The following is a 14,725-nucleotide window of genomic DNA, read 5'->3' on the forward strand; positions in this document are numbered from 1 at the left end:
AATGTCCTCAAAGTTGCCTCACTGGTTCAAACTCAGTGCAAGTGATCAAAGGTGGTTGATACTGACTGGAGAATGGCATTCCAGTTTGAAAGTACTGGCCTATGGCCTTTGAGCATAGGGGAGGCCCAGTTTAACACATCTCCAGTCAGCAGACTGATTAAAAAGAATGGGCTTGGATTGGTCATAGGCATTGATTTTGGGATGTATCAGAAACAGAAGACAGTACTGGTTCATGAAGCCCGGGAACTGCCAGCAGTTCAAGACAAGGTGCTGCAGGCTGTGTTCAAGGCATGGTATTTGGGCACTGAGCTGCCTCATTTGCTCCTGCAGCCACTGTTTTTTTCCCAACCAGTTGTGCAACTTGGGCCTGCAGTGCTGATTATCCACCTGGAGGCAGAGGCCTGTTCAGGTCAGTCTGATGCTTCCAGTGGCTGTGGTGGTGCTGCTGGGTCCACCCTTCTCATACCACGCTTAGTCCCAGAGGGTTATTGTGGCCTGTACAATCTCTCATGGCCAGGTCGTGGGCAGCCAGACCTATTGGTCAGAGCCAGAATCCACACTCACAAGACAGGAGTTGAAAGTCATCGGGGTCAGGATACTGGAAGGTCAGAAGCAGGAGACAAACTTGAGATCCGAACCATGAGTCAGGTCATGTCAGGATACCTTGGCCTTAGAGGTAGGAGGCAAACTGAAGATCAGACCCATGAATCAGATGCCAGGAAATCTAGCTATGGGAGCAGAAGCAGGAAGTTCAAGTTGCAAAGTCCAGAACAGGCAGGGGCCCAGTTGTTCTGAAACCTTCCTCTTTTTGCTGCTGGCTTCAGTAAGGCCAATCAGAGGCTTTAGGACTCCACCAATAGGACCTCAGGGGCAGAGCCTCAAACTGGGGCTGGGCTTCATGGGTTCTTGGTAAGCAGTTGGCAGCAGGCTGTCAGGTGGAGGGTGGAGTTTGGCTTCACCCTGTGCTCTCAGGTTTAAGACCATGAGTCATGAAATACAGCTAAATCTTTAGGTGTTTGTTTTTCAAAAAATCAAAAGATCATCATCTGTCCATTGTTTAGGTATCAGAGATGATACCCACCTTCTTCTTCAGCTTCATACATGTGCCAAAGAAGGAATTATTAAATGGCAAAAAAATGCATTCATGTATTAGCTCCTGCCCTTCCAGAGTATTGAGTTCAGCAAAACTCAAATTTCTGAAAACCAGGAAATACAGAGTTAAAGTAATATCCCACCGAAGCATAACCGTTTTCCCCAGGAGCTGGCAATAGCCCCTGAGAATCATCTGCATTCACTCCTGCGGCATTCACCGTGTTAGGTGGAGCTGTATTGAATGGTGGAGGAATAAATTGGAACAGCTTGCAAGAGCTGTGATTGTGATATATGGAGATTTCATTGTAAGGTGGGTTATGAGATCAGTCTGTGGATTTAAATATTGATAGGGGAAAATATAGGTTTGGGAGGTATCCAGTGTGCAGGTGTGAAGAGGCTGTAAAACAGTATGAAGTGGTTATTAAATTTTACAAGGATAGTATTGGTTGGGGAGAGCAGGATCAGTATTTGAGTGTAGGGGAAGTGTAGGTACCACCTCTCCATTACAGTGAAAATGTAGAATGGGAGTATGTGTTATGGGCATATTGAGGTATCACTCAAAGGTGTCACAGTTGAGGTTGGAATTTTACCTTAACTCAGAATTATCTGGTTTTCAGAAATCTGAATTCTGCCATTTCTGGAAGGGCACAGGCTATCAATGGGTAACCTTAAATCTGCATTAAAAACATTTTTTGGCATTTAATTTAATAGTTTTTAAAACTGAAGGAAAATATTTATTAGTGGAATTTAGTGGACTCTTAGATAGCTGTAGTACTTACCGAGGTTTGCAGTTATTATTATGCTACTGTGGCAAGCCTAGGTACAGTAGAACCTCAAAGATACGAACACCAGAGTTACGGACTGACTGGTCAATCGGACCCCATGTGAAACTAGAAGTAATCAATCCGGCAGCAGCAGAGACACACTCAAAAAAGGCAATTATTATACTGTGCCTGTATTGCATCTAAAAGTTAGGCACATCTGGGCTGCCTGTTCCACTCTCACCCCCACACGTGGGGCAACCGCTTACAGCAAGGCGCTGGGGCTGTCAGCGTAAGGCAGCCGCAGCCAGCAGACCAAGGGCAATGCTGCGATCTGTGCCACTTTCACAACCTGGCCTGGAGTGTCAGCTGCTGGATCTGGAGCCCGAACTGTGCTTTATTCAGAATTACAAACATTTCAGGTGTCCCGAGATGTCCGTTAACTCTCAGGTTCTACTGTAGTAATAATAATAATAATTAATAATAAACCCTAGCTTTTCTATACTGCTTTTTCTTTAGTAGGTCTCAATTTGACATAATTATCCCTATTTTACAGATGGGAAACTGAGACATGGAGAGATGATAGAAGCCTGGCATGTCACCCCTTCATCCCTTATCCCCACCATTCTCTGCAACATCTAGCCCCTTGCCAATACTTAGCTCCCCTTCTTCTTCCCATCCCATAAACCATTAGCGGGCACTGTAGAAGCCATTACCATAGAAGAAGTTGTTCCTTGCTGTCTCCTGCCCTATACTGCTGTGTACACATACTGTAGGTAGCAGCTTACTCGAGGGTCACACGTTACTTGAGGTGCATGTTGAGTTGGGTCCTTTCTGCCTCCTACCCACCTCCAGCTGAGACTCCTGCCCTGGCTTCAGCCAGGCTTCTCCAGCTATGTCCCAGGTTGACCTATTCTACCCTTCCTCCCAACTGGGCCTCTCCCTGACAGTTGTGGATAGTGGAGAGCAAAACAAGGACCCATTACAATAATGGTCCCTGTATAGATCAATGGGACAAGAGTACAAGGTCTGTTGGACTTTCTACCAGGACTAAGGCAGCTTCAATGGCTTTTTCCAAACACTTTCCTCTTGTGGAAATTTGTAGAGCAGCAACCTGGATTTCAATGCATACTTTCACTAAGAACTACTTATTAGACTTAGAGTCTATAGGAATCTGCATCCCACCCTCTTGTGTTAGAGTTACTGCTTGTTAGTCTATCCCATCAGTGGGGGTATGCAGAGGCCCCACAAAGAAATAATAATGAAGATAACGTACATGTAACTGGAGTTCTTTGAGATGGACCCTGCCTATGGACACTCCCCACCCCTCTATCCCCACTTCTTTGGAATCCTACTTACCAGGGGACCTGAATGGAGTCGGGGGGAAAACTGAGGTGGCCGGAGAGCCACAGCCTTTTATACCCTTGCCATGGAATATAAAATGTCTGCTAAGGAAGTGTGTGAGTTATCCAGGTGGCATTACTAGCTTGGGTTTCACCTCTCAGAGCATCCCATGAGTGTGAATATTAAGAGTCCATATTGAAAAACTGATTACAGGTAAGTAATCTTCATTTTTCTAACATTACCTTTCTTAGGCCCTTGCTGGGACATCCTTCCGAGTTCTCCAAAGCCATGATGTCTGGTTCTTTCTGACCATTCTTCTCTTTCCTGGATGCGGCAGAAAGAATTTCTCACCTGGGAATTTTTTCTGTGGACAAAGTGCAAAACTGCACATCCCCCACACTTCAGTTACTGGCTAACCTAAGCTGCAGTAAGAGTTTTGGGAAACTTTGACTGGAGAAAAAGGGAGAGGAGTCAGTGAGAGGGGGGAAATTCTCAACTACTACTGGTGAGCTCTAAGTTGCATATACAGGAAGACTACCAATCAGGTCTGTACTAATGGAATCATTCTGCAGGAAAGAATGACCCAGGTAAGGATTTTTTTTAAACTGTGATTCATTATAAAATCAAAAGTATTTTAATTCATTTCAATTTTAACTTGTTGACCTGGGAACATTCCATTGAAAACGTAATACAGGGTTGATTTGATGCTACAGTATATACATTTTTAATAATCAGTGTTATTCCTGATTCAAGCATAGTCTGATTTTATACCTAAGTGTGTATGGGGAGATGTCAGCAAACCAGTAAAGTGCCTGAAACTGACTTGGCTGCTTAATTGTGTTGAAGTTGCTGATATGTGCATTTTAGAAGACCAGGATGTGCCCCCAGGAATGTCTGTTGGGGCCCCAAGGCTGCAAACTCTGGAAAAACCCACACCTGGTTAATCAATACTCAGAAGAAAACCTCTTGTTGGACCATTGAAACTGTTTGTAACTAGTTTTCTTTAAGGGACATGTCATTGTATAAAATAAGGGGGGAAAGTATAAGGTAGGGGGACTCTCCCTCTGGATGCATCTTGTGTTCCCCACCGGCAGACGGGCTGCTGCTGTGCCACTCAAGAGCCACACTCAGCTTCAGTAATTATTGAGGGTTGGGGTTGTTTTACTAACCTGTTGTGGACGTGTGTAAGTGCTGGAGACTAAGTAAAGATTAGCTTTAAATGAAAGCACTCTTATGCTGTCCTGTGTGTGCCAGCCATCTATCGGTTGGACGACCGTGTCTCCCTTGATTTATTTCCTGACACCACCTCGCACAGAGTAAAAGTTACCAAGAGCTTTGGTCTGAAAGAACCCCAGGTAACAAGTGCATAGTCAGTTTGTCTCCAATCTGTGTTGTGTATTAGAGAAATTAGTATAATTTTAAATCAGATCTCCAAATCTCATCTGGGTGAATGGCCTGAAGGTAATACACCTTTCTACTTCAAGAGTGTTGTTTGGGTTGCAAAGTCAAGCATTTAGAAATTAGGAAAATGCCACGTTTAAAATTCCCATTACACCTTTTTGCATGTAGTTCTATTCTCAATTGTTTGAATTTGTCTAGCTTCAATTTCCAATCATTGCATTTTGATACCAACAGATTAAAGTGCTCTCTAGTATTAAATATTTTCTCCCTGTCCAGGTGGTACATATGCACAGAGTTCAGTAACTGCTCCAGAGCAGCCTATTTCAACATGATAAGAAAACCAGGAAAAACTTGCCTTCTTAACATACCAGAAAAGAAAATATTTGGAACACAGATGTGCGGTAATGGTGTAATAGAAGATGAGGAGGAATGTGACTGTGGTATGGATGAGGTTAGTAATTAAAGTCTTTATTTTTAGGCATATTTTACAGAAGCATTTGTAAGTTGGTTTTATCCAACTTCAAAACTACTCCATGAGACATATGGTTTTATGATGGAAGTGCTATTCATGGTTCCATAGTTAAGACTGGATTGAGTTTTGCACAAAAAGCAGGGATTCAACTATTATGTTATTACATATGAAGAACTCATCTTATGCACATCAAAATTACAGCTTTGAGTACAAAGCAAATTACTCTTTGAGTACACAATTAACTTTATGAGGATGTTTAAAAAAGAAAGTGAACGCCCGCCAGGAATTGTGTATGCCCCAAACTGGCCATCATGTATAATGAGGCATCACTTCGTGTACATTTCTTATGTGAATTCTACTATATGTATTATTTGGCTAAAACATGATTGAGCCCTTTTTATACAAAGCTAGCCCCCATCCTTGATGGCCACAGAGGGTCCTTTTGCAAGAAGCCTGTGTGCTTCCACTGGTGAAGGGAGGGTGCAACAGATGTGGAGGGTTGTGGAAAGGGTGGGCAAAGCACAAGCCATCTGCCACGTTTACTTCAGTCATTGGGTTGGAGCTTCTGTGGAACAAAGAACTGGAAGTCATTGAGTCCAGTCCCCTGCTATCACAGGAATCCCTGTCTCATAATCCCATAAAGCTCCATCTTAAAAGTAGTTAGTTTGCCCCCTACTACTCCTATTGGAAAGCTGTTCCAGAATCTCACTCCTCTTATGGTTACTTCTAATTTCCAGCCTGACTTTATTCATGGCCAGTTCACTAGGTAGGATGGCTTCTTGCCTTTTATGCATCTTCAGAGTGCATGCCATATCGGCTTGGTCCTAGTGTTTAAAATTGGATTTCCCCCACTTGTGTTAATGTCAACGCTCAAGGCTTTTACAGAGTAGTCAAGTCAGGAGAAAGAGTGATGTGTTAGCCATGCACAAAGAGGCAACTGATTGTTCTTCTTCGAGTGCTTGCTCATATCGATTCCAATTAGGTGTGCACGTGCCGCGTGCACGATCATCGGAGAAATTTTCTACCCTAGCAACACCCGGTGGATCGGCTGTGGAGCCCCCTGGAGTGGCACCTTCATGGCGCTGGATATATACCCCAGCCGACCCAGCGCCCCCTCAGTTCCTTCTTACTGCCCCTGACGGTCGTTGGAACTGTGGAGCGCGGCATAGCTGTTCTCCACTCTCCCTAGCTTATCCTGTAATTCTTATAGATAGTTGTAGTTATAGTTGTAGTATATTCTTAGATTGTTTTTAGTAGTTCATTATTTTAAATAGTTGTAAATAGTTAGCAGGGGTTAAGGGGGATATTTCTCCCCCCTTTTCCCCCGGCGCATAGCCGGGCTCATGCCCAAGACTCCTGGCTTTAAGCTTCAGGGTGTAGCCGTGTTAGTCTGTATCTACAAAAACAACAAAGAGTCTGGTGGCACCTTAAAGACTAACAGATTTATTTGGGCATAAGCTTTCGTGAGTATAAACCTCACTTCTTCGGATGCATAGAGTGAAAGCTACAGATGCAGGCATTATATACAGACACATGGAGAGCAGGGAGTTACTTCACAAGTGGTGAACCAGTGTTGACAAGGCCAATTCAATCAGGGTGGATGTAGTCCACTCCCAATAATAGATGAGGAGGTGTCAATTCCAGGAGAGGAAAAGCTGCTTCTGTAGTGAGCCAGCCACTCCCAATCCCTATTCAAGCCCAGATTAATGGTGTTGAATTTGCAAATGAATTTTAGTTCTGCTGTTTCTCTTTGAAGTCTGTTTCTGAAGTTTTTTTGTTCAATGACAGTGACTTTTAAATCTGTGATAGAATGACCAGGGAGATTGAAGTGTTCACTTACTGGCTTGTGTATGTTACCATTCCTGATGTCCGATTTGTGTCCATTTATTCTTTTGCGGAGGGACTGTCCGGTTTGGCCAGTGTACATGGCAGAGGGGCATTGCTGGCACATGATGGCATATATGACATTAGTGGATGTGCAGGTGAATGAGCCCCTGATGGTGTGGCTGATGTGGTTGGGTCCTCTGATGCTGTTGCCAGAGTAGACATGGGGACAGAGTAGGCAACGAGGTTTGCTACAGGGATAGGTTCCTGGGTTGGTGTTTCTGTGGTGTGGTGTGTAGTTGCTGGTGAGTATTTGCTTCAGGTTGGGGGGTTGTCTGTAAGCAAGGACTGGCCTGCCTCCCAAGGTCTGTGAGAGTGAGGGATCATTTTCCAGGATAGGTTGTAGGTCGTGGATAATGCGCTGGAGAGGTTTTAGCTGGGGGCTGTATGTGATGGCCAGTGGTGTTCTGTTATTGTCCTTGTTGGGCCTGTCCTGTAGTAGGTGATTTCTGGGTACCCGTCTTGCTCTGTCAATCTGTTTCCTCACTTCCCCAGGTGGGTATTGTAGTTTTACGAATGCTTGATAAAGATCTTGTAGATGTTTGTCTCTGTCTGAGGGGTTGGAGCAAATTCGGTTGTATCTTAGGGCTTGGCTGTAGACAATGGATCGTATGATGTGTCTTGGATGGAAGCTGGAGGCATGTAGGTACGTATAGCGGTCAGTAGGTTTCCGGTATAGGGTGGTGTTTATGTGGCTTTAAGCTGTGCGCGTCCTGTGCTAAGCCTATGCCAACGGGAGATCCGCACGACTCGTGTCTGAAGTGTTTATGAGAGTCCCACCAGACAGATAAGTGCAAAATCTGTAAGGCTTTCAGACCCAGGACGAAAAAGGAGCGGAACTTTAGACTCCAGCAGCTCCTCATGGAGGCAGCACCTAGCCCAGATCCTCCCTCGGCGCACCAAGTTCCAGCACCGAGCGCCTTGGTGCACAGCGCCCCGGTGGCACCTACCGGTCCTACACCGCGAGCAGACGTGGATAAGGCTTCACGGCACCGTCCTCCCTCGGCACCACGTCCGCCACAAGCGCCTCGATGCCGTTCCCTGTCTCTGGGACATAAGAGACCCCGCAAGACACAGGAGACCGCTGTCCTACAGGCACCGGCTCTCCCGGTACCGGTGGTAGAGCAGTGTCCGCCTCTAGAGCGCCAGAAGACGCAAATATCTTCTACACCGTTGACTCCGGCACCAGGGGTAGGGCCGTTGAGCCCGGTGCGGACTGGCTCACTGCCTCGATCCGTGGTGGAGCCCCGTCTTCCGTCTACTCCAGAGACCTTTGCGACAGCGAAAGACATCGCTCTCATGGAGCCGGCGCCGTCCCAACCCGCGGCACCGCCCGCTCTTCGGACCGTGCAATCCAGGGGCAAGCCTGCCCTGGTACGCCCGCCGTCTCCGAGTGTGGACTCGCGGCACCGCTCCAGGTCTCGGAGCAGGTTCCGACGCCGCTCGCAGTCCCGGCGCCGACTTTCACCCCGGCACTGGTCATACTCGTGGCCTAGATCTTCTTCACGGCACCGATCGGCGTCTCGGCACCATCAAGACCATCGGTACCGGGCGGAATCTAGACGTAGTTCTCGGCACCGGTACAAGCGCCGCTCCAGTTCGAGGGTCCACTCCCGGCACCATGTCTACAAGCGGTCGTCTTCATCTCGGTCCAGATCCGGATCTCGGCACTGACATGGCCAGCGGCACCGATCTCGATCATGGTACCACTCACCGGCACCGCGCAGAGACCGCTCGCCTACGGACCGGCACCGATCGGCACCGTACCGGACCGAGCCGATGCAGCCACATTCGGCACCGCCCTGGCCCTCGAGATCAGCGTCTCGCTCATTCGACGGGGCTTCACGATCAGCATACCCTCCCCAGGGTCAGGCTGCCGCTGACTTGGGTCACTGGCAGGAGGGGGCAGAGGACCCCGCGCAGGACCCTATGCATTGGTCTTTCTGGACCCCGTGGGCGTATCACCAAGCGCCAGGGGGCTCCACCATCGGCCTCTCGCTCGGCACAATCCGAGCCCAGAGTCCCGGAGGCCACCATCTCCCGTCCTCCCCCAGGGGGCATGGAGGCTCCCGTGCCTACACCACCTCAGGCCCTAGACCCTGGGGCAGGAGATCCTCCGCTTCAGGGACCCTTAGAACCGAACCCTCATTTGGACCCCTTGCCCCCGGAGGCATCCTCCTCATCTTCCCCGTATGAGGCGGTGGCGGGCACAACAACCTCAGGCCCACCCCCAATAGATCTTCATGCCCACCAAGACCTATTACGTAGGGTGGCACGTAACATGGACCTCCAGGCGGAGGAGATAGTAGAGGTGTAGGACCCGGTGGTGAGCATCCTGTCGGCTGATGCCCCATCCCAAATGGCATTACCATTGATTCGTACGATTCAGGCTAATGCCACTACCATATGGCAAACCCCTGCCTCCATTCCACCCACTGCCAGAGGGGTAGAGAGAAAGTACTTCGTCCCCTCCAGGGACCATGAATACTTATACACGCACCCTCCATCGTGTTCACTAGTCGTGTCCTCGGTGAACGCAAGAGAGCGTCATGGCCAGCAGGCGGCAGCGCCCAAATTGAAGGATGCTAAACGCTTCGATTTGTTCGGGCGTAAGGTGTACTCGGCGGTGGGTCTGCAGCTCAGAGCCGCGAACCAACAGGCGCTCTTGAGCCGCTACAGTTACAACTCATGGAACTCCATGGGTAAATTCAAAGAGTTGGTTCCCCAGGACTCAAGGGAGGAGTTCGGGGCCTTAGTGGAGGAAAGTAAGAAGGTGGCTAGGACCTCCTTACAAGCCTCCCTGGACATAGCGGACTCAGCCGCCAGGACACTAGCATCTGGCATAGCTATGCAATGCATCTCCTGGCTCCAGGTTTCGGGCTTACCGCCAGAACTGCAGCAGACCCTACAGGATCTACCGTTCGAGGGCCAAGGGTTATTCTCAGACAAGACGGACTCTCGATTGCAGAGCCTCAAGGATTCGAGAATCATCATGCGCTCCCTGGGGATGCATGTCCCAGGGCCCCAGCGCAGACCCTTTAGGCCCCAGCCGCAAAGGTTCTACCCTCCCCCACCTCGTCCAAGACAAGACTTTGCCAGAAGGTGGGGACGAGGTGATAGACGAAGGTCGACCGGTCCTTAACCCGGTCTGAACCAGGGCCCGCCTAGGCCACCTTCAGGTCCTAGACAAAACTTTTGAAGGTGCGCTCGAGGATGGCGCCCCAGCCACTGCCCAGGATCCATCTCCCTCCTTTCGGGATCGCCTCTCCCGTTTCCACCGTGCTTGGTCCCTTATAACCTCGGACCGCTGGGTCCTTCGCACGGTGGAGAGGGGATACGCTCTCCAGTTTTCTTCATTCCCCCGCTCCCCATCCCTCTTCAGGGACCCTTCTCACGAGCATGTCCTTACACAGGAGGTTTTTGGCCTCCTCTCCATGGGGGCCATAGAGGAGGTTCCCCCAGAGTTAAGGGGCAGGGGGTTCTACTCTCGCTACTTCGTGATCCCCAAAGCAAAAGGGGATCTATGTCCCATTTTAGACTTACGCGGACTCAACAAATTCATAGTAAAGTTGAAGTTCTGCATGGTCTCCTTGGGGACCATCATCCCTTCCCTGGATCCTGGAGACTGGTTCGCTGCCCTCGACCTGAAGGACGTATATTTTCATATAGCAATTTACCCCCCACACAGGCGCATCCTTCGATTTGTAGTAAACAAGGTACACTACCAGTTTGCCGTCCTTCCCTTCGGCTTGTCCGCGGCTCCGAGAGTGTTCACCAAATGTATGGCTGTCATGGCAGCATACCTTCGTCGACAAAGGATACAGGCGTTCCCGTATCTAGACGACTGGCTGGTGCGCGGCCGCACCAGGGAGCAAGTTCAAGCTCACGTCCAGATAATACTGCAAACATTCCACGAGTTAGGCATTCTACTCAACAAAGAAAAGTTCACTCTGGAGCCAACGCAGAGAATAGAGTTTATCGGGGCAGTCTTAGACTCCAGACTTGCCCGAGCTCTTCTACCAGACAATCGGTTTCACACCATCACAGACATCATCCGAGGGCTCCAGGTCTTCCCAATTACCACAATAAGGACGTGCCTCGGCCTGTTGGGACACATGGCCTCTTGCACTTACGTAACCAGGCATGCCAAACTTTGGCTTCGCCCACTTCAGGCCTGGGTATCGTTGGTGTACCGTCCTTATCGGGACAACGTGAACATGGTGGTCACGGTACCGAACTCGGTCCTGACCTTTCTCACCTGGTGGCTGGATCACAAGGTGGTTGGCGCAGGAATGCCGTTTCACGCCCCACAACCCTCCCTGCACCTGGTCACGGACGCTTCATCTCTCGGTTGGGGCGCTCACCCAAGAGAGCACCACACCGAGGGCCTGTGGACCGCATCCCAACTAGCTCCACACATCAGTGTTCGAGAGCTGATGGCCATGCATCTAGCCTGTCAGGCATTTCTCGGTCTCCTGCACGGCCGTTGCAGGTCAGTCCTCACAGACAACACCACGGCCATGTTCTACATCAACAAGCAAGGAGGAGCCCGGTCGTCTCTCCTATGCCAAGAGGCCATTCACCTGTGGGAGTTCTGCATTGCCCACTCGATACATCTCATGGCATCATTCCTCCCTGGAGTCCAGAACACTCTAGCGGACCGTCTCAGCAGATCCTTCCAGACGCACGAGTGGTCGATTTGCCCGGACATCATCTATTCCATCTTCCAGAGGTGGGGATTTCCCCAGGTCGACCTGTTCGCATCTCGAGCCAACGGGAAGTGCCACGTGTTCTGCTCCCTACAAGGGCGATCTCCGGGCTCCCTTTCGGACACTTTCCTTCTGACGTGGAAAGACCAGCTGTTCTACGCTTTTCCTCCATTCCCACTGGTCCACAGGGTAGTGCTCAAGCTATGCAGAGACGAGGCATGTTTCATTCTAGTCGCTCCAGCTTGGCCAAGACAGCACTGGTACACCACGCTTCTGGGGCTATCGGTTCAAACTCCGATCACGCTTCCCTTGTGCCCAGACCTGATCTCTCAGGACCACGGCCGACTCTGTCACCCCGACCTGCAATCGCTCCACCTCACAGCGTGGATGCTCCATGACTAAATTGGACAGAGCTACAATGCTCACATCCTGTGCAACAGATTCTGCTGGGAAGTAGAAAGCCCTCTACATGGACCACTTACTTAGCCAAGTGGAAACGGTTCTCCTGTTGGTGCGCACAGCGGGCTACGCCCCCCTTGCAGGCGTCAATTCCCTTTATACTCGAATATCTCCTATCCCTGAAACAGCAGGGCTTGGCGATATCTTCAATCAGGGTTCACCTGGCCGCTATATCGGCGTTCCACCCAAGAGAACTCGCTTCCTCGGTCTTCTCTAACCCGGTGGTTGTTAGATTCCTCAAGGGCTTAGACCGAATGTACCCACAGCAACGCCAACCCGTTCCAGCGTGACATCTTAACCTGGTTCTCTCCGAGCTCACAGGGCCCCCGTTCGAGCCATTGGCTACCTGCTCAGTCCTGTACCTATCTTGGAAGACAGCCTTCCTGGTAGCCATCACTTCAGCAAGGCATGTTTCTGAAATCAGGGCGCTTACGTCTGAGCCTCCATACACAGTTTTCCATAAAGACAAGGTGCAGCTTCGCCCCCATCCTGCCTTTCTTCCCAAGGTAGTTTCACCTTTTCATGTGAACCAGGATATATTTCTCCCGGTCTTCCATCCTAAGCCGCACGCCACCCGTCAAGACCAGCGTATGCATTCCTTGGACGTACGCAGGGCCCTGGCTTTCTATATTGAGCGTACAAAGCTGTTTAGGAAGATGACACAACTCTTCGTTGCAGTGGCCGACCGTATGAAAGACTTACCGGTCTCCTCACAACGTCTCTCCTCTTGGATCACGTCCTGCATTCGTGCTTGCTACGACCTGGCCGGTGCCCCGACGCCGCACCTCACCGCCCACTCCACGAGGGCTCAAGCCTCCTCGACTGCCTTCCTGGCTCGAGTCCCGATCCAGGACATTTGTAGAGCTGCGGTTTGGTCATCGGTCCACACCTTCGCCGCTCACTATGCATTGGTACAGCAGTCCAGAGACGATGCTGCATTCGGATCAGCGGTTTTGCACACAGCGATGTCTCACTCCGACCCCACCGCCTAGGTAAGGCTTGATAGTCACCTAATTGGAATCAATATGAGCAAGCACTCGAAGAAGAAAAAATGGTTACTCACCTTTGTACCTGTTGTTCTTCGAGATGTGTTGCTCATATCCATTCCAAACCCGCCCCCCGTCCCCACTGTCGGAGTAACCGGCAAGAAGGAACTGAGGGGGCGCTGGTTCAGCTGGGGTATATATCCAGCGCCATGAAGGCGCCACTCCAGGGGGCTCCACAGCCGACCCACTGAGTGTTGCTAGGGTAGAAAATTTCTCCGACGATCGTGCACGCGGCGCGCGCACACCTAATTGGAATGGATATGAGCAACACATCTCGAAGAACAACAGTTACAAAGGTGAGTAACCGTCTTTTTTTCTTCTTCTGCTTCTTCCTCTCTACCCCACTAATGGCACCAGACCTGGACTCCAGCAGGATTGGTCAGAAGTACTGGACCCTTACTTCTGCTGCAAACAGAACTGTTATCCTGAACATAGAGCACTGCCCCCCCCAATGAAAGTCAATCCTGAACTGAGAAGGTCCCTTAGATCATGAATGAAAATCTTAATCCAAGAGTCTCCATCAGCGAATGTGAGCAGCCAGTACAGTTACATTGTCAGAGTGGAGTGGTTCCCAGAGGATCAGTTGACAAGAGAAAGGCCTGTAGATCTTGCTTCTGGCCTCAGCCAAAAGGGATCCACTCTGCACTTGTGAATCTTGAATCTTGTTCCCCTGCCTGCTTATCTGGTGTCCCTGAACCCAACTATACTGCTCTGAACTTCAGCAAACCGTGGTACTTCAGGAATGTCCCTTGCTATGCTTGTCCACCCAGAGATCCTCCTGTTTCCGACTGAGATGTTTTTCACACACTCGCATTACAGTCCATGGCCAGCTCCTTGTAACTACGCTGGACACAATAGCAAAGAGGTTGAATCCTGGCTTTAAGTGCAAAGTTGAACTCAGCCAACATTATGAAGTCATTACCAGCACCTCCATAGTAGGCTTGTTGTACTAATTTAGATGGCATACATGAGCCCAAAGAGTCAAAGTTGTTAACATAACCCAGTCATTGTTCAACATTAACCAGTGTAAAACAAGATTTGGTATACAGACACCACAACCTGCTTAGTATTAAGGCAAGCACCCCAAATCCATTGAACCCTCTTATTAACCATGGAGAAGAAAAGGGAAAAACAGTTCAAGCATTTGAAATGTAAAGTATTAAATAAGGATTTTATTTTGACAATATCCCTTTTTCCTTTTCCTTAGCTGGACAGAGTTTTTACTAGGAAAAAAACCCTATTTAACAGTGTTTTAGATGGTGTCAAACATAATAATATCTATTCTTGTTGGGGAGAAGAGAGGAAGGTCAATGGAGATGGATTAGAACTGTTGTTTTTTCATTTTTCTTGAAGTCCGATCCTGGCAAAACAAGACAAATACACAACAGGGGAGAGAAAGGAACACCAAAGATAGAAAATGCAGTTTCTGTGTCTGGTGCCGACTCTAACTTGCAACCTTATTGTCGCAGAAACACAGGCACAGCACAGGGTCTTATCAGTCACTCTTTGACATGACAAACTTGTACCACCATTGGGATGTTTAGGGCATTGTTTTTA

The 14,725-nt window shown here is 49.2% G+C and overlaps 1 protein-coding gene across 1 annotated transcript in view; it reads left to right on the forward strand.

The window, feature by feature from the left end:
• LOC128830151 (disintegrin and metalloproteinase domain-containing protein 20-like) overlaps positions 1-14,725 on the forward strand; it is a 191,173-nt gene that overhangs the window by 87,513 nt on the left and 88,935 nt on the right. The window contains exon 12 of the mRNA XM_054015910.1: positions 4,875-5,049. Within this exon, the coding sequence (XP_053871885.1) occupies positions 4,875-5,049 (175 nt within the window). The remainder of the gene's footprint in view (positions 1-4,874; positions 5,050-14,725) is intronic.

Source organism: Malaclemys terrapin, chromosome 1, assembly GCF_027887155.1.
Source record: "Malaclemys terrapin pileata isolate rMalTer1 chromosome 1, rMalTer1.hap1, whole genome shotgun sequence".
NCBI classification, from domain to species: domain Eukaryota; kingdom Metazoa; phylum Chordata; order Testudines; family Emydidae; genus Malaclemys; species Malaclemys terrapin.